Here is a 27,218-nt window from a genome sequence, read left to right as displayed (position 1 = left end):
CTCGAAGCACGAAGCTGAAAACACCAGCCTGAAGATGACGAATGGGACTTCGTCGAAACGTCGCCAAGACACTTCCAATTTTACACGGGAGAAAACCCAAACAACCAAAGACCTACATACAAACACGCGCGAAAACCTCAGAAAACATATATATATATATAAGGTTGCTAACAAAGAATAAAGAGAGAACTGATATAGCTATTTCGAGTTCCTTTAACTCTCTTCAGCCAGACTTACTCTTCTGAGATTCGAACCTGGGCTATCTGCATGTTAGGCATTGTTATAACCTCTAAGCCACAGGCCCTCTCTCACTTTGTCAGCTGTATCAGGAGAGAGACAGGGGGAGGAGATTTTACCTTGAATGTGCACCCTGTCAGCCCAAATATGGGAGAAAGAAATCTTCTTTCTTTTCTTTTCTTTATATATATATTACATTTCTCTTTCATTCCTGCCTCCCTTTTATAGAGACTGAGGTCAACGGAACCTGAGGGAGCAAAATACTGCAATGTAGGAATGATGGAAGGACAGGCATGTTAGTCCGGGGGGGGGGGGGGGGCAAAAAATCAGAAGGATTTGGTTGCACCATTTTTAGTTAATATGTTTTATTAAATGGCATAAATTTTCATGAGCTGCAGCTTCTGCCTTTAATAAAATTGTTGCTTGGAAAAGATGCTGCCAGACGCCTCCTGATTTTTAAGAATGTTCAAATCTTTTTTAGAAACTAGCAAAACTCAGGACTTTATACATTGCTATGTTACAGACTCTGAATAATAGCACTGAAATTATTCAGAGTCTGGTGCTGGGGGTGATTTATACTTTTAACAATAAAAAGTGCATCTCTGTCTCGCACTTTGTCTAATTGTGGATTTAGATGGGATTAACTGCAAAAGAATGGGAATGACTATAGACACCCAGAGAAAGATTAATGCTTGTGCCAATGACAGCAATACAGTTTTTAGGAAAGGCATCCACATTCAGATCCATGTTTGATTTTTTTTTCTTATATGTTTGCATGATGGTATTTCTTGGATTGGAGTAAAAAATGTTCTGCAGCATTTTTTTTAAAAAATGTAATCAAGAAAAAAAATTCAAAATGTTATGTTAAGCTATTCAAATTCTATATCCAGAAAAGCCTAACTAGAAAAGATTTAGACCAATGTACTTTACGCATGTGTATTTTTAGCTTGCAAGCAACAATGTGACCTTTAATTACATGTTCTGGAAGAATCTGTCCAGTTTACCCTAGGGAGTTATAAATTAAAAAGTATTTTTCATGCACTAACAAATATTTTAATGCCTGCTCTGAATTGACTTTGCTATGGACAGGGACTTTTCCTGGCCAAATATGCTTCCTGAACTAACCATAAACCCTATATTTAATTGTTCCACAAATTGCAGTTGATGAACATGCACCCTTTGAAAGCAGAAGCAATATCAAGAGCAGGGAACACAATTAGGATCTGCAAAGGCCCTCGCCTCAAGGTACCTGGTACTTGCAAATGCTATGTCTCCTTGAAGTTGCATCTGTGGGATACTCAACTGCCTCCTTGGATCTGCACACATGGAGAAATGGGAGTGGGACACGGAGATAAGATGGAGACATGGAGAAAAGAAGTGATAAAAAATGGTTTCCTACATTAAATGGATTTTACTAAGTGTCTTGTCAAAACTTCCCCTTCTGAGATATGGAGTTGTTATTACCGTTAAGTAAAGTGCTCACTGCTCCGTATATGACAGATTTCCCCACCCTTTCCGGCTTTGCAGACTGGCGGGGGAGCGGGGGAGAGGGGTTGGTTCCATGTGAGTGGTTGGCAAGCTCGCACTGTGGACGCAGCTCCATTTACACTCACCACTCATGCAAATGGGCCGCGCTTGTCCTCACCCACTGCTTGTGCAAGTGAGGATGCATATGAGTGCACGTGCTCACCCACTGTTTTCACAGCCTGGTTGCAAACACCTCACAGCCCATTAGGAATTCCAGCCCAGAGATTGGGGACCCCATATATGATGAAGATCATGATGATGACGATGATTTGTAATGACAAATGGCATCTCCTAGATCAGTGGTTCTCAACCTGTGGGTCGGGACCCCATTTGGGGTCGAACGACCATTTCACGGGGGTCGCCAAACAAGGCTGTCCGCCATTTTTTTCCCCTTTTCTTCGGCCACACCCCTGGCACCCGGTGATGTATAAGTGGTTGGGGGTCACCACAACATGGGGAATTGTATTATGGGGTCGCGGCATTAGAAAGGTTGAGAACCACTGTCCTAGATGGTTTGTTGGAACAGAAAGCTACCAAGGTCCAGCAGATCTAGAGACCCAACTAGTTTGTGACCTGGATTCTTGGAAATAGTGGGAGGGAGGACTTCTGGAATTGCTACTCATCTTGGAAGTCCCAGGTGGCAAACATTTTAGCAAAGAAGTGAAAGCAGTAATTTTTATTTTTCTGTGCTATATTTTCTATAATTCTAAAGTTATTTATTGTTGTCACCAAGTGATTTGCGTTATGACCTAAACTAAGAAGGAAGGACAGTCAGGCCTTGTTTTCATTCCATGAAAATGCAGTAGAAAATATAAAGGTTACATTTATCTCTATTGTTGGAAGCAGTGGTGGGATTCAGCTGGTTTGCACCACTTCAGCAGAACCGGTAGCTAATTTTTTGTTGCCCAGGCCCAGAATGGACTTCCGGAAGCGGCATCCACACAGAGAACTGGTTGTTCACATATTTGAATCCCACCACTGGTTGAAAGATCTGAAAGGCCAGGCTTCAGAAGAAATCATTCTGAAGAATGTCCACCTATGTGGTCACTAAGAATGGATGGTATATCATTAATTAATTATATGGTGGAAATAACCATTTACCAAGAACCAGGACTTAATTAAAACATCAAGTGAAAACATGCAGGTTTGAATGCACCATCACTGCTGTTCTATAAGCAAAAACGTATTTTACAGGTGAACCGTGTAAAAAAAGAGTGATGCTTTGATCACACTGTCAAGGTCACCATCTTGACACAACACACACAGATACATGTGCGGATGTCCCTACATATTACAACAATGTTAAAACAAATATTAATTTGTCTAGCTGAGAATTGGAGCAACAGTTTGCACATGAAACAACAATGCTTCTCATTCTTCCACACTAAGAAAAAGAAGTGGAGAATGTTGAGTTTTCCCCCTGGCAAGATCATTGTAGTCAAAACCAGAGCCCAAAGCAAGGAACAGTGTTAGGAGTTTGTGAAATTGCACCTTAATGGTAAAAAGCCATTTCCACCAGTAGCCATTTCCACCAGTATTTCCTTACACTAATTTGCTTGACCAACCAGAGGTATTCATAAGGTGTGGTTGAAAAAGTCAAGATGTTGACCAGAGCAGGGCCACTAAGGGGATAGGACTGGAAGAATGATGATAGGACCTCAATGGAGACTTCTAAATTGAGACGCCATCAACTCCACCTTTGCCCCACCTTTTTGGAGATGGTCCACCCTTTTCTAAAACTAAATTGCTTTGGATGTAGGAGTAACATACAAGTAATAGTATTATATTTTGGGGGGGGGGAGTTATTATACATTGGGAAAGAACAAAAACATGTAGCCAAGTGAATTTCCCGTAAGTCGGATCTGACTTCTTGCGAGATTGTGGGAATAGCTACATGAGTTTCTTCACAACAATACAGAAATGGCCTTCTTCCTAAATCTCCCCCCCCCACTCTGGACTAGCCTACATTTCTGATTTTTCTTGTGGACTGTTGTCTGAATAGTAATCAAATCTATCCCTAAGTAATTAACCTTGCTTTTTCAAAACCAATCCAAGTCAGATAGCTATTGCCATTTAGTAAATGAATAATGCATTAGGATCCTAACAAATTCCATATTTGCTGCTTGGGATGTGCGCGGGGATTTTTTGTGTATATATGTGTCCACACATGTGCCTGAAGGGGAAGACAGCGACCATCGTTTATTTGTCAGAAACAGACACAATGGAATATCAATCAGTTACTCAGGGTCACTCTTGACAGGAGAAAAATATAGTGCCCATTTGGACTTATGACCTGTGCTATGCTTTGGTTTCATTGTTCTTAATTGGATGCCCCAAGATGGCACCAGTGCTGGCATTCAGTATGCCATTTCCCTTTCTTTTCTTTCGTGCCCTCTGACTTCCCAAAAGCTTTTCTCCCTATGGGCAGGGAGACTTGGCAGAAATCCTGAACAATTTTCCAAAGGGCTGAAATAAAATGCAATGAAGTGGTTGAGTGTTTTGCTTTTTGAAATAGCAAAACTAAATGCTACGGGTTTATAGTGTTCCGCCACACTTGTCTTTTTAACTCACTGTTTTTTTTTTAAAAAAACTTGGTGAGTTTTAAGAGGTGTGGAGTTCAACTCCCAGAATTCCCCAGGCAGGAAAGCTGGTACCATTTTTAAGCACTCTCGAAATCAATGTTTCTCAACTTTCTCAACCTTTAAGATGTATAGAGTGGGGAATTCTGGGAGTTGGTCTACACATCTTAAAGCTGCTAAGATTGAGAAACTTTGTCTAGAGCAGGGATAGGCAACCTTGGCTCTTTTATGACTCATGGACTTCAACTCCCAGAATTCCTGAGCCAGCCATGCTGAGGGGAAAGGGAGAGGTTTCCAAGCTGAGCAATGCTGGCTCAGGAATTCTGGGAGTTGAAGTCCACGAGTCATAAAGCGGCCTAGGCCAAGGCCAGAGGTAGGCAACCTTGGCTCTTTTATGACTCGTGGACTTCAACTCCCAGAATTCTTGAGCCAGCATGGCTCAGCTTGAAAACCTCTCTCTTTCCCCTCAGCATGGCTGGCTCAGGAATTCTGGGAGTTGAAGTCCACGAGTCATAAAAGAGCCAAGGTTGCCTATCCCTGCTCTAGAGGAAGAATCGGCTTCTCCTCCGATTTTCCTGGCATGGATGTTTGGTACAAGCCATGATGATGTCTCAAATATTGCCCTTGAACAATTGATATGTGATGCAACTGATACAGATTACATACCTCATTGGTGCAATAATCTGATGTTTCAAGTGACATTTCATCAGCCGTGGTCACCTCTATTGTAAGCTTTGATTGCATCAGATAAGTCTGAGACTGAGATCCAATCAAGAGTCTCAGCAGCTAGACAAGAAGGGAACGAACCCAGATCAAACCAATGAGAAAGTATACATGTTCACACTCAAGGAAACAGTTTGACGGCTGCAGATAATTTTTTTTTTTCAGAAAGGGACAAGAACACCAGTGGTAGTGATGGACTTCAACTAGGGAGTCCCGGTTCAGATCCAACTTTAGACCACTTACTGGATGATTTGTAGCCACTTAACTCTCATTTAGTTCAACTTACCCCCTAGGGCTGCTGTTTCGGATCAAATGAACACAAGGCTTTGATGCAAGGGTAGAGGATACACATCTAATGAACCACTTTAAATTAAAGTAGTGCAGCATTTGTCAATCTTGGCTACTTGGAGATGGGTGGACTTCCAACTTCCAGAATTCCATAGCCGGGCCACATAATTCAGGCATGTGAGGTATGTTCACCAATTCTCCCTCATTATTCTGAAAAGTCAGGAATCTTCTGCAGAAAAATCTGGTCGAGGTTATCCCATATGGGATAGCATAATGTCAGAATGAGAGGTCATTCTCCAGTTTTAATCAGGGAAAAAGCTGGTGCTATCCTTGGCAAGATGCAGAGCACATAAAAATAAATCAGACAAAATCAAACACTCACTTGGATGAATGTTCATATGATATTAACAGCACACATTATTATGTGTCAGAGATAGGGATATTTTGCTTGTTAATCAAACTTCATTACACATCACTACTAGTCATACAAATGTGAATGCTATTATAATACGTTGAAATGACATGGATTTATTATAAATTAGTCTAATGTTATAAGAGAATGTAAAGCATTACTATCACTATCACATATTTTCTCCTGCTTAATGGGCAGCATTAGCTCAGTGATGTGATATATATGGCGGGACGCACACTTGAAAATAAATAAATGAAATGTAGAGATTTATCTCACTTAGTTAACCTTGGCAAAGCTTAACAGCTAAGCCAGGCTTGGATTAGTTAGTTCCTATATGGAAGTCTCACAGGAAATCCACTTTTGTAGTCTAGACTGGTTTTAAAAAAAAAAATCTGGAATAGGGCAATAGTGATCTTTTTTGTTTATTTCTAGGAAAAAGCATGTTCTGAGAAGTTATCAGGAGTTGAGATGAATTCAGATATGAACCTTTTTACTTCCTAAATTAATAAAGGGTTTTTAAAAACTTTTATTTCTTAAATAGATTTTAGGAAGGCTTGTTTGACTCATTTTTCTGCTGCTGGTTATCATGCTTTCAAATATATTAGCTTTGATTAGTTTAAGTTTTTAAATTGCTCTTTGCATTGGGGTTCTTTCTAGCAAAAAAAACCCCCTCCTTATAAGTATCAATGTTATAAATAGACAAGTAAATATATTTCTCTAATTAATACAGCACAAACAAGTCCTTTCCTATAATAAGCATGTTAACATATGCCCACACACTTGAGCCTTAGCAATTCTCTCAGACAGAAAACAGGGCCCAACAAGAAATCTGCAAAAAACAAACAGAAACACCAAATAGACTGTGAAAGGAATTTCATAGAATTTTCATTTTGGCAACTGTAGAATTTAGGATAGGAAAGGGACGAAACTATAGTCTTGAATTGAAGCAGGTATAATGCTATTCTCAAAAATTTATGCAAGGTCGGATCTGGTGAGCATTTGCATAGAACCCCCAGATCTGTACAGTAGTGGAACAATCTACCTAGGGCAGTGGTTCTCAATCTTTTTAATGCTGTGACCCCCAACCGGTTGTAAGTCGAGGACTACTCAACCGGTTGTAAGTCGAGGACTACTCAACTGATGCAGCACCATTTGCAGAATGGGACTTTTGGCGGGCTCAGCAGGGCAGAGACAGCCTGGACAATTCCTATTGGCTTTTGAAAGCCAATAGAATTAGACTCTATTCAAGAGAGTCTATTCTGTTGGCTTTCAAAAGCCAATAGAATAAAAGGGAGTAGCACAGCTAAAGAAAAGGGGGAAAAAATGGCAGACTGCGTTGTTTGGCGACCCCCATGAAATGGTTATTCGACCCCAAATGGGGTCCCGACCCACAGGTTGAGAACCACTGACCTAGGGAGACTGTGAATTCTTCACTTTTGGAGATTTTTAGAAACAGGGGGGATAGTCACCTTTCAAGAATGGTTTAATTGGATTTGCCACACTTTGTAGAGCAGGGGTCTTCAAACTTGGCCCTTTTATGACTTGTGGCTGAAGAATTCTGAGAGTTGAAGTCCACATGTCATAAAAGAGTCACGTTTGAAGACCTCTGCTGCAGAGTAGTGTTTCTCAATCTTGGCAACAACTTCAACTCCCAGAATTCCTCAGCCAGCTAGATAGTTGCACTGGATGATCTTCATGCTCTTCATGCTCTCTTCCACCCCCACCATTCTATGATTCTAAATCCCAAGGCTGGAGGATAATTTGTAACTCAACACCATTCACGAGAAGACAACAACAAATTATTTTCTTTGCTTTGGGAAAGAAGACACGATGGCAGTGTTTCTCAACCTTGACCATTTTAAGGTATGTGGACTTCAACTCCCAGAATTCCACAGCCAGCAATGCTAGCTGTGGAATTCTGGGAGTTGAAGTCCACATGTCTTAAAATTGTCAAGGTTGAGAAACACTGCGATAGAGGTTTCCACAGAATTACTAGGAATTGAGACTTGACTTTGCTGAAACAAGCGATGTCATCACACAGTTGACTTTGATGGATCTTCAAAAGCCTAAGCAGGTTGGACCTGCTTAGGAACTCCCAGAACTGTAGGTTAAATTAAGAAGTCAACAAGTCATCCCAGAAGAAATAGTTGCAAATCTCTTGTTTAGTATGGCTGAGAAAAGACCAAAGTTGTCCCTAAGGAGTCAAGCTTCATTTAAAGGAAACTTATCTTTACCTCACAACTGCTCCTAGATCACATCAAATTAATTTGGTTATCTTGATCAGTGTTTCTCGACCTTGATTACTTTAAGATGTGTGGACTTCAATTCCCAGACTTCCTAGATGAGCATGCCTGGCTGAGGAATTCTGGGAGTTGAAGTCCATTAGTCATAAAAGGGCCAAGTTTGAAGATCCCTGATCTAGAGAATCTCTGTGCTTCAGAGATGGCACCCGCTTCCCTTCCTTGGTTAAGCAATCTTTTGTATCCATATGATAAAAAGCATCTGTGGGTGAATTGGTGGAATAAAAAAAAATCAAGAAGTTTGCAATCATATAATTGTGGCTACCAACTTCACTTTTGTCATATGCAGAGAAACACAGGCATACACTATGGGTGTCCCTGCATGTGAGCTAGCTGAAGTCTACTCGGATTTCAGGGTGCTCTGTCAAACAAAAACTCTCAATGGAATGTTCAGCTGTCAATCAATCTTGAAAGTTCCATCATTCAGAATTTACATGTTAGATAGTCTTTGTCTCTACTTTTGACTTAAGCCTTCATCTGATTTCAAATGAATGGGAGGGAGAGAACTTTATTTCGATCATTGATTAACTTCAAACAAAATATAACAGGAACCAGCCCCAAAAATATTATACTGAAGTAGTCTATAAGTAAAATACTGTCTGCAGCGTAACACTCTATTTAAGATGAAGATTAAAGTTAAAGGTTAAATCTAGCTAAGATAGAAGAAGGGGGAGAAACTCTAAAATTAATTATAAGTGAAATCTCAAACTAGAGGCTGAGTGTCATGCAATGAATTAAGAATATAGAAATAAACTATACTGTAAAAATCTAATAATCTAAAATATTGACAAGTTACAACTAATAGTCCGTTCGTATGTGACCGAGGATTAAAGATATTGCTTATTGTAAAACAAAGCCGGGTCTTTGCATACATTCACAGATACTGGGCAGAATTACATTTCTGTATGCATAATAAAGCTTTTTTTTATCAGATTGGAGGAAATGAATATAAAAATTCTCAGACTGGTAAGCCTTTGCCAATTTTTTTTCACATACCCTTTTTTTCTCATTTATTTGTTATGTTTTTTTTCACTTTTCATCTTGGAAGTTTCAGTTATTTGTTATATGTATATGTATATACAGTATGTATGTATATATGTATATATACAGTATATGTATATATATGTATGTATATATGTATATATGTCTGTGTATATATATAAAAAAATATAGAATATAGAATTATAGAATATATTTGACGGAATATATTTGTTTTCATAGATTTTCACGGGTACAGGTATGCAGGTCTTGGCGTATTCGGGTCTTTTCCTGTGTAAGATTGAGTGTATCTTGGTGACGTTTCGACGAGGTCCCACTCATCATCTTCAGGCTGGGGTCTTCGGCTTCGTGCTTGTGTGAGCAAAGTGTGATCAGAGCTGCCGTCTCTCTATAAATATTGGTGGGGGTGTGTGGAGTGCTGGCTTAGTTGCTGTAGGTGGGTTGGTTGACTGTGTTGGAGTTATTGTTTGCGGATTGTTCGGCTGTTTCATAACATCCTGAGTAGCTGAGATGCCAAACTAATGGCAACACAGCCAGCACCTCAGCTCCTCGAAGCACGAAGCTGAAAACACCAGCCTGAAGATGACGAATGGGACTTCGTCGAAACGTCGCCAAGACACTTCCAATTTTACGCGGGAGAAAACCCAAATAATCAAAGATCCACATACAAACACCCGCGAAAACCTCAGAAAACATATATATATATATAGTATATACATATATATTAAACTATATATGATCCGTCTATAATTTTAATGGTAGGTTTATTTTAACAGTGAGAGACAGAATAACAACAAAAAAAAAAAAATCCAGAAAAACGTATTTCAAAAAAGTTATGTTGAATGAGAATTTGGTTGGATCTTTCAATATAACTATCACTTATCTGTTCCTATTTTTAATATTTTCACTCATTAATATTCATAGGAGTATAACATACAGTAGAAAACAAATGTTCAAGATGTCTTGGCGTAACCCAAGAGTTCCCTCTGTTGCACACATTTGGCAGATAAAGACCCAATAAAGCAGAGAAGGCTCTCTACTTCATCCAGATCTTAAATTCTAAAGCAGTGTTTTCTGCTGGCTGGGAATTCTGGGAGTTGAAGCCTACACATCTTGAAATTGCCGAAGTTGAGAAACTGTAAAGCAACATGTTTCTCATTTGCTGGTAGCCTGGGTGATGATTTGCAGCAGTTGAATTGTATGCAAGGGGAGGGAAGAGGCAGGCAAAGGCAGAAAGGGCAAAGTCAAAAGAGGAAGGGGAAACCTTTGACTTCCAGGTTGCTAATAACACACCAAACTCCCATCTCTGGGAAAGCACCACATCTCTGATCCAAGGCCTTTCAGCAGCCTCAAAATCTCAAAGAGCTCCTCCAATGCACCCTTTGTTCTGCAGCATTTGAAGTCTTTAGGTCAAGCTTCGTTTCCAATTCTGGCATGCCTACACACAACAGGAACAACCACAACTGGGGCTGTGAACAGTCAACTTTTGCGAGTGCAGTACTGCAGGCCACTTTAGCTGGCTGTGTTCAGCAGGTCAGCAGTTCAAATCTCACCGGCTCAAGGTTGACTCAGCCTTCCATCCTTCCGGGGAAGGTAAAATGAGGACCCAGATTGTTGGGGGCAATGTAAATATATATATATACATTGCTTACTGGTGTACACCGCTTAGAGAGTGCTTGCACTTAAAGCGGTATATAAGTCTCATAAATAAATAAATAAATAAATGGGTAACTCCAATCCAGATTCTAGGAGGGAGGGAGAGTGGAAAGGGAGACAGAACGAGGGGGAGAGAGAAAGAGAGTAAGAGAGAGAGAGAGAGAGAGAACTTCTGTATGGAAATTCAATCCATTGGCTCAAGAGTTGCCAGCAAGATTCCAGAGGTGTGTGTTTGTGTGTGTGAAAAGAGTCAAGATGGCAACCTCAGTCTTAGAATGAAAGCCCTGCCCTTTCCTTTCCTTTCCTTTCCTTGAGTGCAGGTTGCCCTCTTGAATCGTTTTGACACCCGGCGAGGCCCCACCGACTCCGGTTTGAAGAGTCCTTGTGTGCAGAACGGGGGACGGAAAGAAAACAAGAGCAACATCTGGGCTTCCTCTGGGCGCTCCGTTCCGACAGCCGCCTCCCCCCCACCCGTCGCGAAGCATCTAATTAAGCCGCAACGCCCGCACGGGCTCCCCGCTCTCCCGAGCCCCTTGCGAGCTCCGCGCCGCCGCCGCCGCTGCTGCTCTCCTAGCTCCGTTGTTCTCTCGCGCTGGCTTCCCAAAGGCCGCCCAGCGCGCATGCTCCATTCGAAGAGCAGCTTTTTTTTCTTTCGCACACATTCTCTCCTCTCTGTCTCTCTCTTTTCCTCCTCTTCCTCCTCCTCCTCCTTCTCTCCCTCCCTCCCTCCCGCCTGGCTCCATCCGGGCAACTCCGAATTAGCATTGACAGCCGTGGCACAACTTTTCCCGAGGCAAAGTGAAATCAAGGCGCGCACTCGGAGAAAATATAGTCCCTGCCGTTTTTTTTAAAAAAGTCTTCTGGGTCTCCGAGCTGCGCGGGGAGGGCCACGGGGGGGGGGCGGCCGGAAGGGTGTGTGCGTGCCGCGAGGCCCAAGGGGGGATCGTCGGCCAGAGGGTGGCGGAGCCCGGGACTTACGCCCCCCCCACTTTGGCGGAAAGTGAGTGATTTGTCTGTGCCCCTCGCCAAGAGGCAAAGAACTTGCTCTGCCGCCGAGTTCCCGTTTCTTTGGATTGTTGGGGTCGCTTTTCTTTTCTTTTCTTTTTTCTTTTGGCAAACATTTCCCTTCCTGGGGAGGGCACGTGCTTGGGATTTTCGGGGTGGCGGCGCGGTGGGGGTTGGGGGAGAAGAGAAAGTGTCCACGCGCGGGTTTGAGCCAACCCCGGGGAGGAGGGGGGGAAACCAAGCTCCCTCCCCAAACTTCCCCAGGCTTCGCGAGGGGGAGGACCCAAAAAAAAAAAAAAAAAAAAGTGCCTCGCAACTTGCAAGGATGGAGATGCCCGGTTTGCAAGAAGCGTTAAAAGTGGAAATCCAGGGCCGGCAGCAGGTAAAAACAAGGGCGAGCCAGCCGCGGCCGGGAGCATCCCTGGTCTGGGCGCGAGAAGGCGCCCCCGGGCACGGGCAGGACCCGGCCCTGTCGGCTTCCCGGGCAGCTCTGGGTCCCCGCCGCAGGTTGAATCGACCGGGGGGTGGTGGTGGTGGAGGAGGAGGAGGAGAAGAAGGAGGAGGAGGACGGCAGAGTCCGGCTCACGCGAAGGGAGAGGCATGGCGGGGCGGGGAGAGCTTCCCGCCTCTCTCGCTCGACTCCGACTCGCCGCCTGGAGCACTTTGGCGAAGTACTTTTACGGATTGTTTGGCTGACTTTCGGCGTGGGAATCTGCGGGGCTTCGATCCGGAGTCACCTTTGCGGTTGATCCTTGTACGTGTGTGTGTGTGTGTGTGCGCGCGCGCGCGCGCGTGAATGTGTGTGTCTGTATAGACGTCCGTCCGTATGTGTGTGTGTGCTGGAGAGATTAGGACGAGACTTGAATATTTATGAGCTTTGCTTGAAACTGACTCGCTGTGTTTACTTGCCTCTTTGTTCCACACCCCTCCCTTCCTGTCCTCCACACACACTCCCCCCCCACACACATACATACACACACACAAGAACATATATATACACACACGCACATTTTTTAAAAAAAAAATCCATCACACCTCTAAGACTTTTAATTCATTCTTTTTCGGGGTACTTCCCCCCCCTTTAAACAGAAACTAGTTGCACAGATGAAGCAAAATCCACAGGTAAATGCAGATGGCTGTATTTTCTTTCTTTTTTTTTTTAATTAAAAGAAGAGTCCCGGTTCCACCGGATTTTAGCTGTGTTGCAATAAGTGCTCCGACCTCAGGAGGAGAAACTTTATCAATAGGAGATCCCTTTGAAGTCCGGGCTGATCTTTGTTACTTTATCTCCATCTCTATCTCTCCTCATTGTGCCCGATTTTCCTTGCGCTTTCGCTCGAAGCCATTGCTAGATGCAAGTTTACTTTTAACTAGCTTTTAGTTTGCACTTGGTTTTTTAATCTGCATTTTATTGCCATTTTTACAGAACGGGGATCTTAAGAAACAAATCCAAGAGAGGCAGTCGAGAATAGCAGCTCTTAATGAAAAACAAGTAAGAACAAATCAATTCAGTTCTGTTTCTTTTGCACTAAGCTTCTTCTGTTCTTCTCTTCCTGGCTTCCCTTCTTTTTTCCCCTTTTCTTCTGCTATTAATAGTACACTTTCTAAACATCTGAAAAGTCCGCCGTTGGCTGAGAAATACCTCCATGTGAATAAAACACTCGGTGTTTATTATTTTTGTTTTGTTTTTGTTTCTTGGTTTGTTTCTTGGAGTGTTTTGTGTGTTTAAAGGTTGCCTAAAGTGAAAAACGATTTAAAGATCAGGATTTATTTATTTATTTATTTATTTACTTTTGCCTTGAAATGCCTTTATACGGGTAATCATAATAGAGAAAAAGAGTGAAGCTGTTGTTGGAACCAGTTTTATTTTAACACTCTCTCGCTCTCCTACACACACACACACACACACACACACACACACACACACATATACACACAGGCGTCCATTTTGAGTTGGTCGACATGTTTTAGGAATATGGAAAATTCTTGGGTATTGGATTAGTTTGTGTTCACTTCCTTTCAACGTGGAATAACTCAGAGTTGGGAATAAGGAGGCTGAGACCAGCCACCTTGGAACGTCTGCAGATCCGAATTTGGTCGGAAATGTTTATTTTGTTGGTATGTGATGTATATATTTCTCTCTCTTCCCCCCCCCCAATCATCCGTCCATACACTTGCTATTTTTTCTTTCTTTCTTTCTTTCGTCCCCTTGATGATCTGATGCATAGGCTTTCAGGTCGTCTTCGTGAGAGGTTTTTTTTTGCTTGAGGCTCCATCCCTTCCCCCTCCCCCCTCACCTAGTTAGGCAAATCTGAGCAGGAAAGTGAAGCGATGCCAAAACAAACCTGGTCTGCTCTTCCCCACCCTTCTTCAAACAAACTTTCTTTGTGTGCATGCCTGCGCTGCTGTGTGTGTGTGTGTGTGTGTGTTATGCGCGCGCGTGTGTGTGATCTTTGTCAGCATGTCTCCTGCTATTGCGGTGAATGACCCTGATGTGCCTGCCATGCAATAATTACTGGCTCGGAGGCTGCTACCCCTCTCCCCCCCACCCCCCACCCCCAACGTTCTCCCGCGGCTTTCCCAGCTGAAAAGAAAGTTGGTTGGCGGGGATGAGTTGCTCGCATCTCTGCGGAGGGGGGCCCCGGAGCTCGGATGGCTTCGGTTTCAGCACCACGAACAGATGCCCCGGAACGATCCGCGGCGCCGCTCAGCAGCTCGGCAGCTTTGATGGGAGGCGCGCCCCCCCCGCCCGCTCGCGTGCGCCCCGCCGCACTCCTCAGCCCCTTCCCTTCTTTTCCCTTCCCCCTTCCGCCTTCCAGCACTCTCGAGCCTGGCCGTGCAGAAACCCGACAGCGGCGGCTTAGCCTACGAGAGCTGCGATCTGCCGGATTATGCATGTCCACCCCCCCACACACCTCTCGCTGCCCACTCACCCCCCCTCCACCCCCGCCTGGACAAGCGAACTTTCCCCGGGGCGCCCCTCCTGCCCAGATCGCCCCCCATCTATTCCCCCCCCCTTCCTCCTCTTTCCCCCGTCCTCTGGCGGAATCGATGCCGCGATTCCTCCGGAATGCTGCAGACGTTTCAGCACCAAAACTTGGAACAGCGCCCCGTCTTTGCTTTTGCTTCCTTTCCGAAAAATTGGGAGGAGGGGAGGAGGAGGAGGAGGAAGGCGAGGGTGGTGGGTGGTGGGTGGTGGGGGAAAATGAAATAAAATTCCGGGATCGACTTTCGTGCCATGCTCGCCTTCCCAAAGGGTGGAGAGAAGAGATCAGGGGAAGGGGAAGGAAAGGGAGGGAGGGAGAGAGAGAGAGAGAGAGAGAGAGAGAGAAACCCGATGTAGGTCGTATGTTTTCTGTGATAAAAGATCTGGTCAACGTTTTATATGATCGTACGGTGTGGGTCTGTATTCCATCCTCGTAGCTGGAAAAGCATGCGGAAGTATTTGGAAACGTTGCCCGCAGGATGAATGTTTTCAGTTCCCGGGATTAGAAATCTCAGCATTTCCACTATTCTCCTCCTCCTCCTCCCCCCCTCCCCGCAACCCTGATTGATCCTCGCCCAGAATTTGCCACCGCTCTCAGTTTGTAGTGGAAGCTTCCATTTTGTGACAAAGGGGTGTTGGTTTCTTCCTAACATGGAGAAAAGTCTGCAGAGTTTTAACGCGGAGGGGGGGGGGTTGGCAGGAGGAGGGGCTGGTGGCCCATTCATGCTAAGCATTACCATTTTGATTGCTTTGATGCCATTTTGGAGGGGTGGGGGTGGGGAGAGAAGACCCCTGTCAGCAGAGCACAAAGATAAACAAAGATATTTAATCAAACCGGATAGTTTCTTTTATGAGGGGAGGGGGAGAATCATAAAAAACGAGAAGGGTAGCTTACAGCTATTAGTTCTTTTTCTAGAAGGATGAAACAACGTGTTGTATTGATTCTGCACTGAGCCAAGGATTTATTTAAAACAAGGCAACAGCCTTACGCTGCAAACAATGCATGCTAATATTTTTCTGTTTGATAAGGAACTAGTTGGGCTGCCTTAAGATGGACATATATTGGATTGTGCTTCTCTGTAGGATTGCAACTGTTTCAAGGCAATTTACTTTTTTTTTATGCTGATAGTCAAAAAGAAGCATTTTTTTACACGCTGTGCTGGAATTTAGATAAAGCAAAGACTATACCTGGAAAAGAGAACTTGATGCAAGCTTTGGAAGTGGAAGGGATATTTTAGCATTGCAAAACACTTCCTGGACTAAACAGTAAATTATGGCTCTCTGCCACTCAGGGGCAAATACTCAGTGAATAATTATAGAACAAACAACCACTAATTGTGTTGAAAAGTGTTGTGTGTTACCCTCTGCCTGTTTTATTGTCAGTAGTGAAAGGCTTGATAAGTCTTATGTATTTTCACATTTCCAAGCCAGACAGCAAGCCTATCACATGAGTTTTTAGGCGGAAGGTGTTGAAATGATTTTCTTTGAGGAAAGGTAAAAAGCATATTTTCTTTCACAGCCTCCCTGAAAGAGATTGCTTTACAGGATCTCTGTGCTGGTGTTGAATGAAGGCAGGCTGTCCCTTTGACTGGACATTGTGAATATGGAAATCTTCTGGAGGCATTCTGAAACCTAAGGTGGTTGAAATTGCTTTTCTTTGCTCCACTCTCCCTGACGTTGCTTTTCCAAAGACAAATATTTTAAAAAAGCCATTAGAAGTGGGTTCTTGATGATCTGGAGGAGTAGAATTTTTTAAAAAATAAAATAAGCAAAAATAAAATGTCTAACGCTTGCAAAATTCTGCAGGAAATTAGTTGCCTTTACCTAACTCTACTGGACTAGTGTACCTAGTGCAGGGGTAGGTAACCTTGGTTCTTTTATGACTCGTAGACTTCAACTCCCAGAATTCCTGAGCCAGCCATGCTGAGGGGAAAGGGAGAGTTCCCAAGCTGAGCCAAGCTGGCTCAGGAATTCTGGAAGTTGAAGTCCATGAGTCATAAAAGAACCAAGGTTGCCTACCCCTGACCTAGTGCACTGTTTCTCAGTCTCAGCAGCTTAAAAGATATGAGGCTGTGCTGGCTGGGGAATTCTGGGAGTTGAAGTCCACACATCTTTAAGTTACTGTGGTTGAGAAATTTTGATCTAGTGGCTGAATGCTTCATGCTTCAAAAAACATCATGACTATAATAATTCCTTCACCAAGAATTTATATAATTTTTTTTAAATCCTTAAAATGGATCAATAGATTTCATGTTTTTTCCCTCTTTCTTCTGAATGACCCATCACCTGACTTGCTTGGATAACCCTAAGTTCTAAGATTTCTCCACACTGTTTATATAAATTATGGGCAATTTCCTCTTATTAAAAATCTTCAAATCTTCCTCTTCATCCCAACCCACCAGTACTTTGGGCTGGCCCTTGGAAGGCCCAAGTACATGAAGTTTATTGAACTCACTGGAACTACCTGATTGTTTTGAAAGTAAAGTTTGTGAGACAAGTTATGTATTTTTCTTACCTACCTAGTCAAAAGGCTCATTCCTTTGAAATATGTCTATAGGATCTAGAAGTCATCTCTTGAAACCCCCACCTGTCTTCATGCCTTTCTTCTCTCCATCATTTTTTGAGAACCCACTGAGACAGTGATAAGTCTTCCATCTTATGGTGCAGAGCTGCATATATTTTTGCTTAAATGTGCAATTGCCATACTTGCTTCTGATGCCTCAAAAGCATATTTTATTATCTGTTCACAGCAATGTGAAGTCACAGCTGCCAGTTTTTTAGCTGGTGTAAGCCTTAATATGCATCACATGCTTCCCAACAACCTAGGATGTGATATTTTTTCAGTGTGGTACATGTGGAAACGCAAGCATTTTGGCCTTTTGCAATTGACAGATGGAAATTTTGTCAATGCACAGATTTTCTAAGTGCCGTCCAAGATTTTTTTAGTATGGCACCCAGTGTGCGAATAATCCCTGGTGCCATCTTGGTCAGTTTATGCCATAAGCTTTCAGCTTCAGTTTTCAGATCTTGTGATCTTCTCCATTTTTTGCCTTTTATTCTACTATCTCCTCGTACTTCAACATCAGCTATCTGCATTTTCTTCTTGTCAACCACAGTTCTTATTTATTCAATTTATATGGCTCCCATCTTGCAGTTCAAGGCAATTCTGGGTAATTAAATCTTGTGTGTTAGGAGCCAAGGATTTATCAGTTTGTATCTAGAAATCCACAATATTTTAAGCTGCTCATTTTTTACTACTTTTTCAATTATTTTGTTCCCAATTCTGTATGACTAATTTTTCATTATCTCCTCCCTCATGACAACAGGGTGTTGTGGCTATCCATGGAGGGGATTATGATGATGAAGATGATGATGATGTGTGGGTAATCTACATTTAGATTCACAGTCTAAGACTGATGGTAATTTAATAACTCAAGTCCTAACCAAGGACCTAAGAATTATTAAGGTAGTATTGAAGAATATAGGAAGAATATAGGCAGTTCCTAACAGAGTGGTTTTTTTTTTTTTTGGTAAAATTAGGGTGTTCAGGTCTAATAAATTCAATATTTCCAAATATCAAGGAATTCCTTTATATATCAATTATGATTGATATAACAATGGATTTCTTTTTTTATAAGTGCTGAACTTCAATCTGAAAGTCCCAGTATTTCATAATTTTTCCCAATTGTTTTTCCTCAATCCTAGCATCTCCTAGGATAGCAAAATCAATGAACCAGACTTTCTTCTTTTCAATAGCTGTTATATCTGGCATGTTATGAGCAAGAAGCCTGTGTGTTTGGATCTTTAAATCCCATAAGATCTTAACTCACTTAGTTTCTCAAACCTTCTCAACTTGATGGACCCAGTAGTTTTTAACTACATTCCGATCCAAATCTCTGGCAAAGTTTCTAATGAATAATTCTGGCAACTCAATCAGAATGCTGTTCATAATCTCAGTTTGTGAAAATTTTCTGCAGTCAGTAATCAAATATATTGTTTCATCCTTTTTACTACAAAGGTATGGTTTGCTGTTGTTTGTTAAACATTTAATTTTTGCCTCCATGCATTAAGTTGGTATAGCTTATTCTCGAACTGCTAAAATCAAGCCTTCAGTTTCTTTCTTTAATAGCCCTGACCTTAACAAACAGTGTGGGTTTTTTTAAATCAGCGTTTCCTTCTATATTCTTCAAAGTTTTGACCATCCACTGGCTTATTCTTCTAGTTAGCAAATCAATTTTCAGTTGTTTCTTTTCTGGATTCAGTCTTCACCTTTGTTGTTTTCAAGAGCTTTCCTTGACTGACTGCCTTCAGCAAAGTTTTTGTTTTTCATTCATGCTTTCCTTCCTTCACAGTTGGTTCCACCTCTACCCCTTTCAACTTTTGGCAAATTCAGCTGATCAATATCACTTTTTGGTTGTTGTTATTATTATTATGGTTGGTTGTATAGTCAGCCAGATGTTTAAAAACTGGATTTGGCATTTTTATTCAGTTCTTCCCAAGGGATAGGCAGATGTAGTTTCATGGCATTAAAGATGTTGTCGCAGGACATAAGCTGCTCCAAGTAAAGCTGCCTTTTGCAATTGATTGATGGAGATTTTGTCAATGCCGATGGTATTTAAGCATTGCTCCAAGTATTTTGGGATTGTACCCAAGATGCCTATTACTATTGGTACTATCTTTGTTTACTTTTGCCATATAATTCTATTTCTATTTGCAGGTGTTTGTATTTTGTGTGTTACTCATTATTATGGTTTGTTGTGTAGTCAGTCAGATGCTGAGACTGGATTTGGCATTTTTTCCAGGATGTGGAATAGGCAGATGTGGGTGTTTGATGATGTTAAAGGTATCATTTTAGGATGTAAGCTGTTTTGTATAAAGCTGCCTTTTGCAATTGACTGGTGGTGATTTTGCCAATGTCAATGGTGTTCAAGTGGTGTTCCAGCTCTTTTTGGGATTGCACCCAAGGCACCTATTACTACTGGTAGTCCTCGACTTACAACAGTTAATTTAGTGACTGTTCAAAGTTATGGCAGCACAGAAAAAAAATGACTTATGACTGTTTTTCACATTTACAGCCGTTGTAGCATCCCTGTGGTTATGTGACCAAAAGTCAGATGCTTGGCAACTGATTCATATTTATGACAGTCACAGTGTCCCGGGGTCATGTGATCCCCTTTTGTGACCTTCTGACAAGCAAAGTCAATGGGGAAGCCAGATTCACTTAATCATTGTGTCACTAAATGAAGAAGTGCAGTAATTCACTTAACAATCATGGCAAGAAAAGTTGTAAAACGGGGCAAAACTCACTTAACAAATGTCTCACTTAGCAACAGAAATTTTGGGCTCAATTGTGGTCGTAAGCTGCAGACTTCCTATATTCGTATTACCTTTCTTTTATTACAATCAGTCGATTGCTATTTGCAAGTCTTTGTAGTTTGTATTCTTCTCCAGTTGTTTCTGTTCTGTTCTGCTGTTTCCAAGTATTGCCACATCCACTATCCAGACTTTTTCTCTTTTTTTGTCTTTCTTATCTTTGCACAGTTATTCTATTTTTATTTCCAGGTCTTTGTATTTATATTTTGTATTTTTGTATTGTATTTTGTTATCTTTGATCATTATTACTACACGCTTCTAATGATAGATTTGCTTGCTTTCTGGGATATCAGCTGTGAGGGAGATCCAAAATCTGTAACATGATGGTGGAGCATTCCAGCTGAAGCCCTGCCCCTGTATGCATGCATACAATGCACACCCAATGTACACAAGAGAGATGGAGTTGAATTGCAATATTGGGTCTATCATCCTGTAGAATTTGACTTTTCAAGTACTGATAGATATTTATACAGTGTCTTTGCACCTCGTTCCTTTGGAAAATAATGGTATCCAGGTTAAGGCATGAGTGAATTCTCCCACTTATTCCTGTAGGATTCATGTAAAATTACCTTTCAAAAAGATCACTGTATCACAGCTTGATAGAAGGTATAGTCGAAAAAGTCAACGTGGCAACTGCAATGGTGCAACTGAAGTTCTGCCTCTTTTTTGCTGTGGGACCATAAAAGTATGGCTGCCATCTTGCCTTTCTTGACCATCTATACAAGAACAGGCTTGCTTAATTCTACGCTGTACACTTGTTATTAGGTGTTCCCTTTTCTTGTCTCCAGGATTTCAATCTGATTTGTTTATTATGGACTTTATGGTGAAAAAGAAAAAGAGTGAATGTCTCCAGGGACAACTATGAAATATTTTGAGGAAAGGCATCTTTTGAAAATGTGCATTTATGGACAAAATCGGGCCATTGTTAGCTTCTGTAGTTAAGAGAGTTTTAAATGTTTTACTTTTATAGACTTTTTAAAAGCCTTACATAGTTTCAGCATTATTTTTGAGAATGGCCTATGACTAGCTTTCTTTCTGATAGATTTCAAAACAGTGAAATATGACAAACTGAAATAATATCATATTCAATGGGCAGATCAGAGGATTACCCATCTCCCTGCTGTTGATCTTTCTGGTGCAGTTCCTCAACTGTGGCAACATAAGATATGTGGATTTCAATTTCTAGATCAGCGGTTCTCAACCTATGGGTCGCGACCCCATTTCACGGGGGTCGCCAAGCAAGACTGTCTGCCATTCCCCCCCCTTTTCCGGCGGGTGCCTTACCTCCCTTGGGCTGGGCCAACTGGTGGCCCAGCCGGTGGTCGCCCTGTGCTGTCTCTGCCGCTTGCCAGCTACGCCTTGGCTGGCGCAGGGGGCAGCACCGCACATGCGTGGCGCTCCCGGGCAGGGAAAGTCCTCGACTTACGATCGGTTGGGTAGTCCTTGACTTACGACCAGTTTAGTCCTCAACTTACATCCAGTTGGGGGTCGCGGCATTAAAAAGGTTGAGAACCACTGTTCTACATCTTTCCCCTTATCTCCTGAGCTTGAAATCCTCCAAATCCTTTTGGAGAGCTGAGGTAGATTCTCATGCTGCCTGGAGTTGATGGGACATATAGTTAGCCTCCATCTTGACTTTAAAGGAGTCTCTTTAAAACGTTGGTGAACTGTAGTAGCAGATGATTATAATAATATAGGCATTGCCTCTTTAACCAAACAGAATGTGTGAAGCATTTTTGTTGTTCCAATTGTTTTACATTAGGAGTCTTCCAACTTGGCCCTTTTATGACTTGCGGACTTCAACTCCCAGAATCCCTCAGGCAGGCACGCTGGCTGAGGAATTCTGGGAGTTGAAGTCCACAAGTCATAAAAGGGCCAAGTCTGAAGACCCCTGCTTTATATCTTGAAACCACACTGTAACATTTTCATCTATGCGGTTGCCAAACAAGCTTGGGCTTATAAATAAAAACCCTCTCCTAAAACACAGAGTTATTTTTTTACAGCACATTTGAAGTGCTCAGTTTCATGTTTTCCCTCTGTTTTTTAAATCTTGTTCAGCAGCCCTTGTTCCTTTCTCAGATATGTGACTTAGTAATTGTACAATTAAATTCTAACCTGACAATTAATATTGCCCGGTAAACTCAGTTTTTGGGAAGCAGTAGTGTGCCAGTGAAAGTCTTGCTGTGTTTGCTTTGCTGATGAACTGTGGATTCAGACAAGCCTATCCCAGAACAGAACATAAAAGTATGTTCACTAAATGGCATAATCTATACATCACTCAAGTGTGTTCTCTTCGTTTCTTAGCTATTTTTAAGGTGACCAACCGTCCTCCTTTAGGAAGGACAGTCCTTCTTTTGTAAGTTCTGTCCTCCCTCAAAAAGTGTCCTTCATGTCCTCCTTTTCGATATTTGAAGACTAATCTGCAGGGCTTTCCCCCCCCCCCTCATAGAATGCTCAGAACGGTGTTCTGGCACCTTTTTTTGATGGTTTTTTTTTTTTCAACTTTTGCATGAGCTGTGCTACTCCCACTATTGGCTTTCGAAAGCCAATAGGAATTGCTGCTGAGCGCACCAAAACACGCGGCTGGCAAACTTTGCACATGCAAGTTGTCTGTAATTATTGCAATGAATAAAATGTTTCTTTTATTTACGATATTTTTTTCTTCAATTTATTTATGTCCTCCTTTTCATTGTAAAAAAGTTGGTCACCTTACTATTATTTACTATCTGTACAGAAATCAACTGTAATTGCTGGTTTTGGCATTGAAGGTGGTATATCTGGACTGATGCTGGCAAATATTTGCAGGGATGCCTGGGGAATTCTGGGAGTTGAAGTCCACACATCTTAAGATTGCCAAGCTGAAAAATAATGATCTGCTGTAAAGGAGGAATAACTCCACTTCCTGGAATAGGCAAGTTGCAGCAAGGAGCTATTTTATAGCAAGATTGCATATATTTCTCAGATAATGTACATGAAAGAAATTTCAACAGTTCAAAGAGCAATGGGAAGACAAACCTTTGACTGATCCTCTTAAAAGCTATTCATATTCCTTAAGTTTTGTGTTTTTTTGCTATTGACATAATAAGCAAGTTAATGTTTAAATTTCGGTTAGAAGCAGATTTTCCCTCAAGTAAACCTTTTTTTAAAAGTCAAAGGCAGCTTAAGCTCTGCTTCTTTTTGAGGTAACGTTGCAATTTATACATAGCTACCCTTGGGAATTTTGCATTTTAAATGGTTACAAAACTCAAGAAATCTTTAAGCTTCAGTGAAATAACACCCCCCACCCACACATCTCCCTGAATGAAGTTCCTCCATCCTCTTTTTATATTTTCACTGAGATATTTTTTTTCGTCATTAGCAGCTTGTTGTGAATCATAAGATTATATTTATGCTAAAATTGAAAGCACATACTGAGACTTTTCAGATCAGTTGCAGGTGAAAAGAGACATTTTTCTCTGAAATCCTGAAATAGGCCAGGTTTTATACCAATGTCTATAAATATGTGTCCATGTATGTGTATATGTGTATATCCAGTGTTTCTTCCATAAAGTCTGAATTGACAAGAAAAGCTTTTGTTTTTTTTAAAGTGACTATTGTAATGCCTCACTTGGAAATGTCAGGAAAGCGAATGTAGTGCTTGTTGTAACTGTTTTAAAGTGTTTGCTGTGGTATTGTGGACCACTTCAAAAATCTGGTGTCAGAACAAGAGAATTAATTTCAATGAACTTTGAGTTTCTTGAGGACTAGAATAATTGCAGGATGCTTTAATAGCTGTTACTGACAATTTTTAGCAATCTCCCTGGGACTGAGCTGGGTTTTCCATGCATTGTCATTGTCTTCCCAGAAGAATGAAATTCTAGCCACAGTGACATTTCTTGCCCTTTGCTGGAAGACATTTGCTGTGCCTTACATCTTGGGATATTCGTTTCTCATCTGCAGTGAGCCAAAACTGAATCTTAAACATGAACACGTGGACCCTGATTAAAGTTGGTAGACGTTTAATCTTAGTTCTCTTGTAAATTTAAAATAATTTTCTCTACATGTCTAGGCTTGCTATAACTATCTAGCTCAGCGGTCCTCAACCTGTGGGTCAGGACCCCATTTGGGGTCGAACGACCATTTCATGGGGGTCGCCAAACAACGCAGTCCGCCATTTCCCCCCCCCCTTCCCTTAGCTGTGCTACTCCCTTTTATTCTATTGGCTTTTGAAAGCCAATAGAATAGACTCTCTTGAATAGAGTCTAATTCTATTGGCTTTCAAAAGCCAATAGGAATTGTCCAGGCTGTCTCTGCCCTGCTGAGCCCACCAAAAGTCCCATTCTGCAAACGGTGCTGCACCAGTTGAGTAATCCTCGACTTACAACCGGTTGAGTAGTCCTCGACTTACGACCGGTTGGGGATCGCGGCATTAAAAAGGTTGAGAACCACTGATCTAGCTGTTAAATTACTAAACTAGTTTGGTTTGGGTTTTGTTTTTTTTTTGTCCAGAACTTTGCTTAAAACTATCAGGTTAGAATAGTAACTCTCTAGCATCTGGTGGCATTTTTCAGGACCTCATATGTTACTTTCTCTGGAAGTTTATTGCTTGAATGTTCCTCCACGGAAGACAATATCTTGCTTACATTATTTTCAAATCCACTATCAGCAGCGGTGTAAAAAACAACAACATCAAGATGGTGATTTTATGCATAAAAAACATGCAGATACTGCACCATCATAGCTGCTGTTATCTTGCCTTTTTTTCATCGTACGTTGCAAATTTGTGGGACCATGAGGGTTTGTCTTAAAAGTGGGTAAAATTTAGGCTTATCGGATTTATTTTAGGTTTACAAAAATCACAAAAATCATTCACAGGAGCTTCAGCCCTTTCTCCAAGGTGACCTTAGCCTTTCTTAATTTAAGTCCCCCACCCAGGCAATTTTGTTTAAAAAAAAAAAAATTATTGTGAAGCAAAAGTCAAGCTGTTTTTGTGGTGAAATAATGAGCAGGAGTTTTAAAAAGTCAAGATGGCCTCATGACATAATACAAAGAAGCGGGGTTTTCATAGTGCATTTGTGATTGTCATTGTAATTTTTTTGCCCTCCCATAACTAGACAAAGATGTACATGCCTAAGATTTTCCTTGCATATAATGACTTTGATTTATAAACTGAACGTCAGTAAGATAAGTGGCTTTTCCTCTCCAGGATTTTAACATCTAACTAGAGCGGTGGTTCTCAACATTTTTAATGCCGCGACCCCAACCAGTCGTAAGTCGAGGACTACTCAACCGGTCGTAAGTCGAGGACTACTCAACTGGTGCAGCACCGTTTGCAGAATGGGGCTTTTGGTGGGCTCAGCAGGGCAGAGACAGCCTGGACAATTCCTATTGGCTTTTGAAAGCCAATAGAATTAGACTCTATTCAAGAGAGTCTATTCTATTGACTTTCAAAAGCCAATAGAATAAAAGGGAGTAGCACAGCTAAGGAAAAGGGGGAAAAAATGGTGGACTGCGTTGTTTGGCGACCCCCGTGAAATGGTCGTTCAACCCCAAATGGGGTCGCGACCCACAGGTTGAGAACCACTGAACTAGAGCTACTGCTCTCCAAATGTAGCTTCAGAAGGAGTTTAAGACCAAGACTTTGTGTTGAATAGAAGCTTTTCATTTCAGGATCTTGAAGCTGCAGAGGAAGAGAAAATGGAATGTGTCATTGCTATCGTGTATATTGGTGCATTATTTGCTTTCCTTTTTTATGGCTCAGTTTGGAGAAGTCTTTCAATAATTTTCTTGTATCCATTAATTAAGGTGACAATAGGCCATGTTGGAGCTAAAAAGCTAGGTGGGATTCATGCTCAGTTCGCCCTCAGATTAGAAACCACCAGGAGATATCCAAGGCTTGCTTGCACAAAAGAAACTGGGTGTGAACTATGCAGTTATGGGTATCCTTGACTTTTTGGATTCCCTAGTCCAGTGGTTCTCAACCTGTGGGTCGGGACCCCATTTGGGGTTGAATGACCATTTCACAGGGGTCGCCAAACAATGCAGTCCGCCATTTTCCCCCCCTTTTCCTTAGCTGTGCTACTCCCTTTTATTCTATTGGCTTTTGAAAGCCAATAGAATAGACTCTCTTGAATAGAGTAATTTTATTGGCTTTCAAAAGCCAATAGGAATTGTCCAGTCTGTCTCTGCCCTGCTGAGCCCGCCAAAAGTCCCATTCTGCAAACGGTGCTGCACCAGTTGAGTAGTCCTCGACTTATGACCGGTTGAGTAGTCCTCGACTTATGACCAGTTGGGGGTCGCGGCATTAAAAAGGTTGAGAACCACTGCCCTAGTCATTTTTCTGATTAATGTACTTGGTATATATCAGTGATGGCGAACCTTTTAGAGACCGAGTGCCCAAAAACTGATCCTGCCCCCGCTCCACCCCCCCCATCCCCTGCCCTGCCTGCCCACAGGACCGCTCACCACCTCCAGGGCCCGCCGCAGATTGCCCAGGCAGCCCAGCAGTGCTATGGCGGCTACATTCTCTGCCCACGCCCTGCAGCATCAACTGTGCATGATGGCGTGTGAGGGCAGAGTCTTGTCTACGGTGCCTGGCTGCCATGTCCTTGGCTGCACTGCTCCGTGTGGGCCACTCTCAGGGGTGATTCTCCTTCAGGGGGGCTGCTGGAGAGGAGGGGTCACGGGGGAGGCGAGGCCGGGGCAACGGCACATGTGCCCACAGAGAGGGCTCTGAGTGCCGCCTCTGGCACCCGGGCCATATGTTTGCCACCACTGGTATATATTATGTAGACTCTTGGAACATATCAAGCGACTTTTAATTAAGGTAGTATCCTTCCTTCCTTCCTTCCTTCCTTCCTTCCTTCCTTCCTTCCTTCCTTCCTTCCTTCCTTCCTTCCTTCCTTCTTTACTTACTTACTTACTTACTTACTTACTTATTATGTACTAGCAATTTCCAGAATAGAATTACCATATGAAAATGCTGAGGTAGCAAGGATCTAACTACATTCTGCTACCCAATAAGAGGCAGATTTTGAAACCTAATAGCTGTTATGCTTTTGCATAGAGCCCGCTGCTCTTATGTTTCATCTAACAAAGGAACCCCAGTAGGAAAAAATGCAATTTTAAGCCCAGGAAAAATTAAATATGCAACT

At 42.1% G+C, this 27,218-nt stretch overlaps 1 protein-coding gene across 2 annotated transcripts in view; it reads left to right on the top strand.

Annotated features, from left to right (window-relative positions):
- The first annotated feature begins 12,019 nt into the window (after positions 1–12,019).
- PHF21B (PHD finger protein 21B) overlaps positions 12,020–27,218 on the top strand; it is a 173,328-nt gene continuing 158,129 nt past the window's right edge. Inside the window, exons 1-2 of one of the 2 annotated variants that reach the window (XM_039341371.1) lie at positions 12,020–12,480; positions 13,153–13,218. In XM_039341371.1, coding sequence (XP_039197305.1) covers positions 12,052–12,480; positions 13,153–13,218 — 495 coding nt within the window. In that variant the 5' untranslated portion in view covers positions 12,020–12,051. Of the gene's footprint in view, positions 12,481–12,818; positions 12,849–13,152; positions 13,219–27,218 lie in introns of those variants that run through there. The other variant, XM_039341372.1, reaches the window with a different exon arrangement.

The sequence above is a fragment of the Crotalus tigris genome, unplaced genomic scaffold (genome assembly GCF_016545835.1).
Source record: "Crotalus tigris isolate CLP2741 ecotype Arizona unplaced genomic scaffold, ASM1654583v1 scf7180000017764.6130737, whole genome shotgun sequence".
In the NCBI taxonomy this organism is placed as follows: domain Eukaryota; kingdom Metazoa; phylum Chordata; class Lepidosauria; order Squamata; family Viperidae; genus Crotalus; species Crotalus tigris.
Note: the sequence above shows the minus strand (reverse complement) of the source record. Positions and strands in the feature narration are given on the sequence as shown.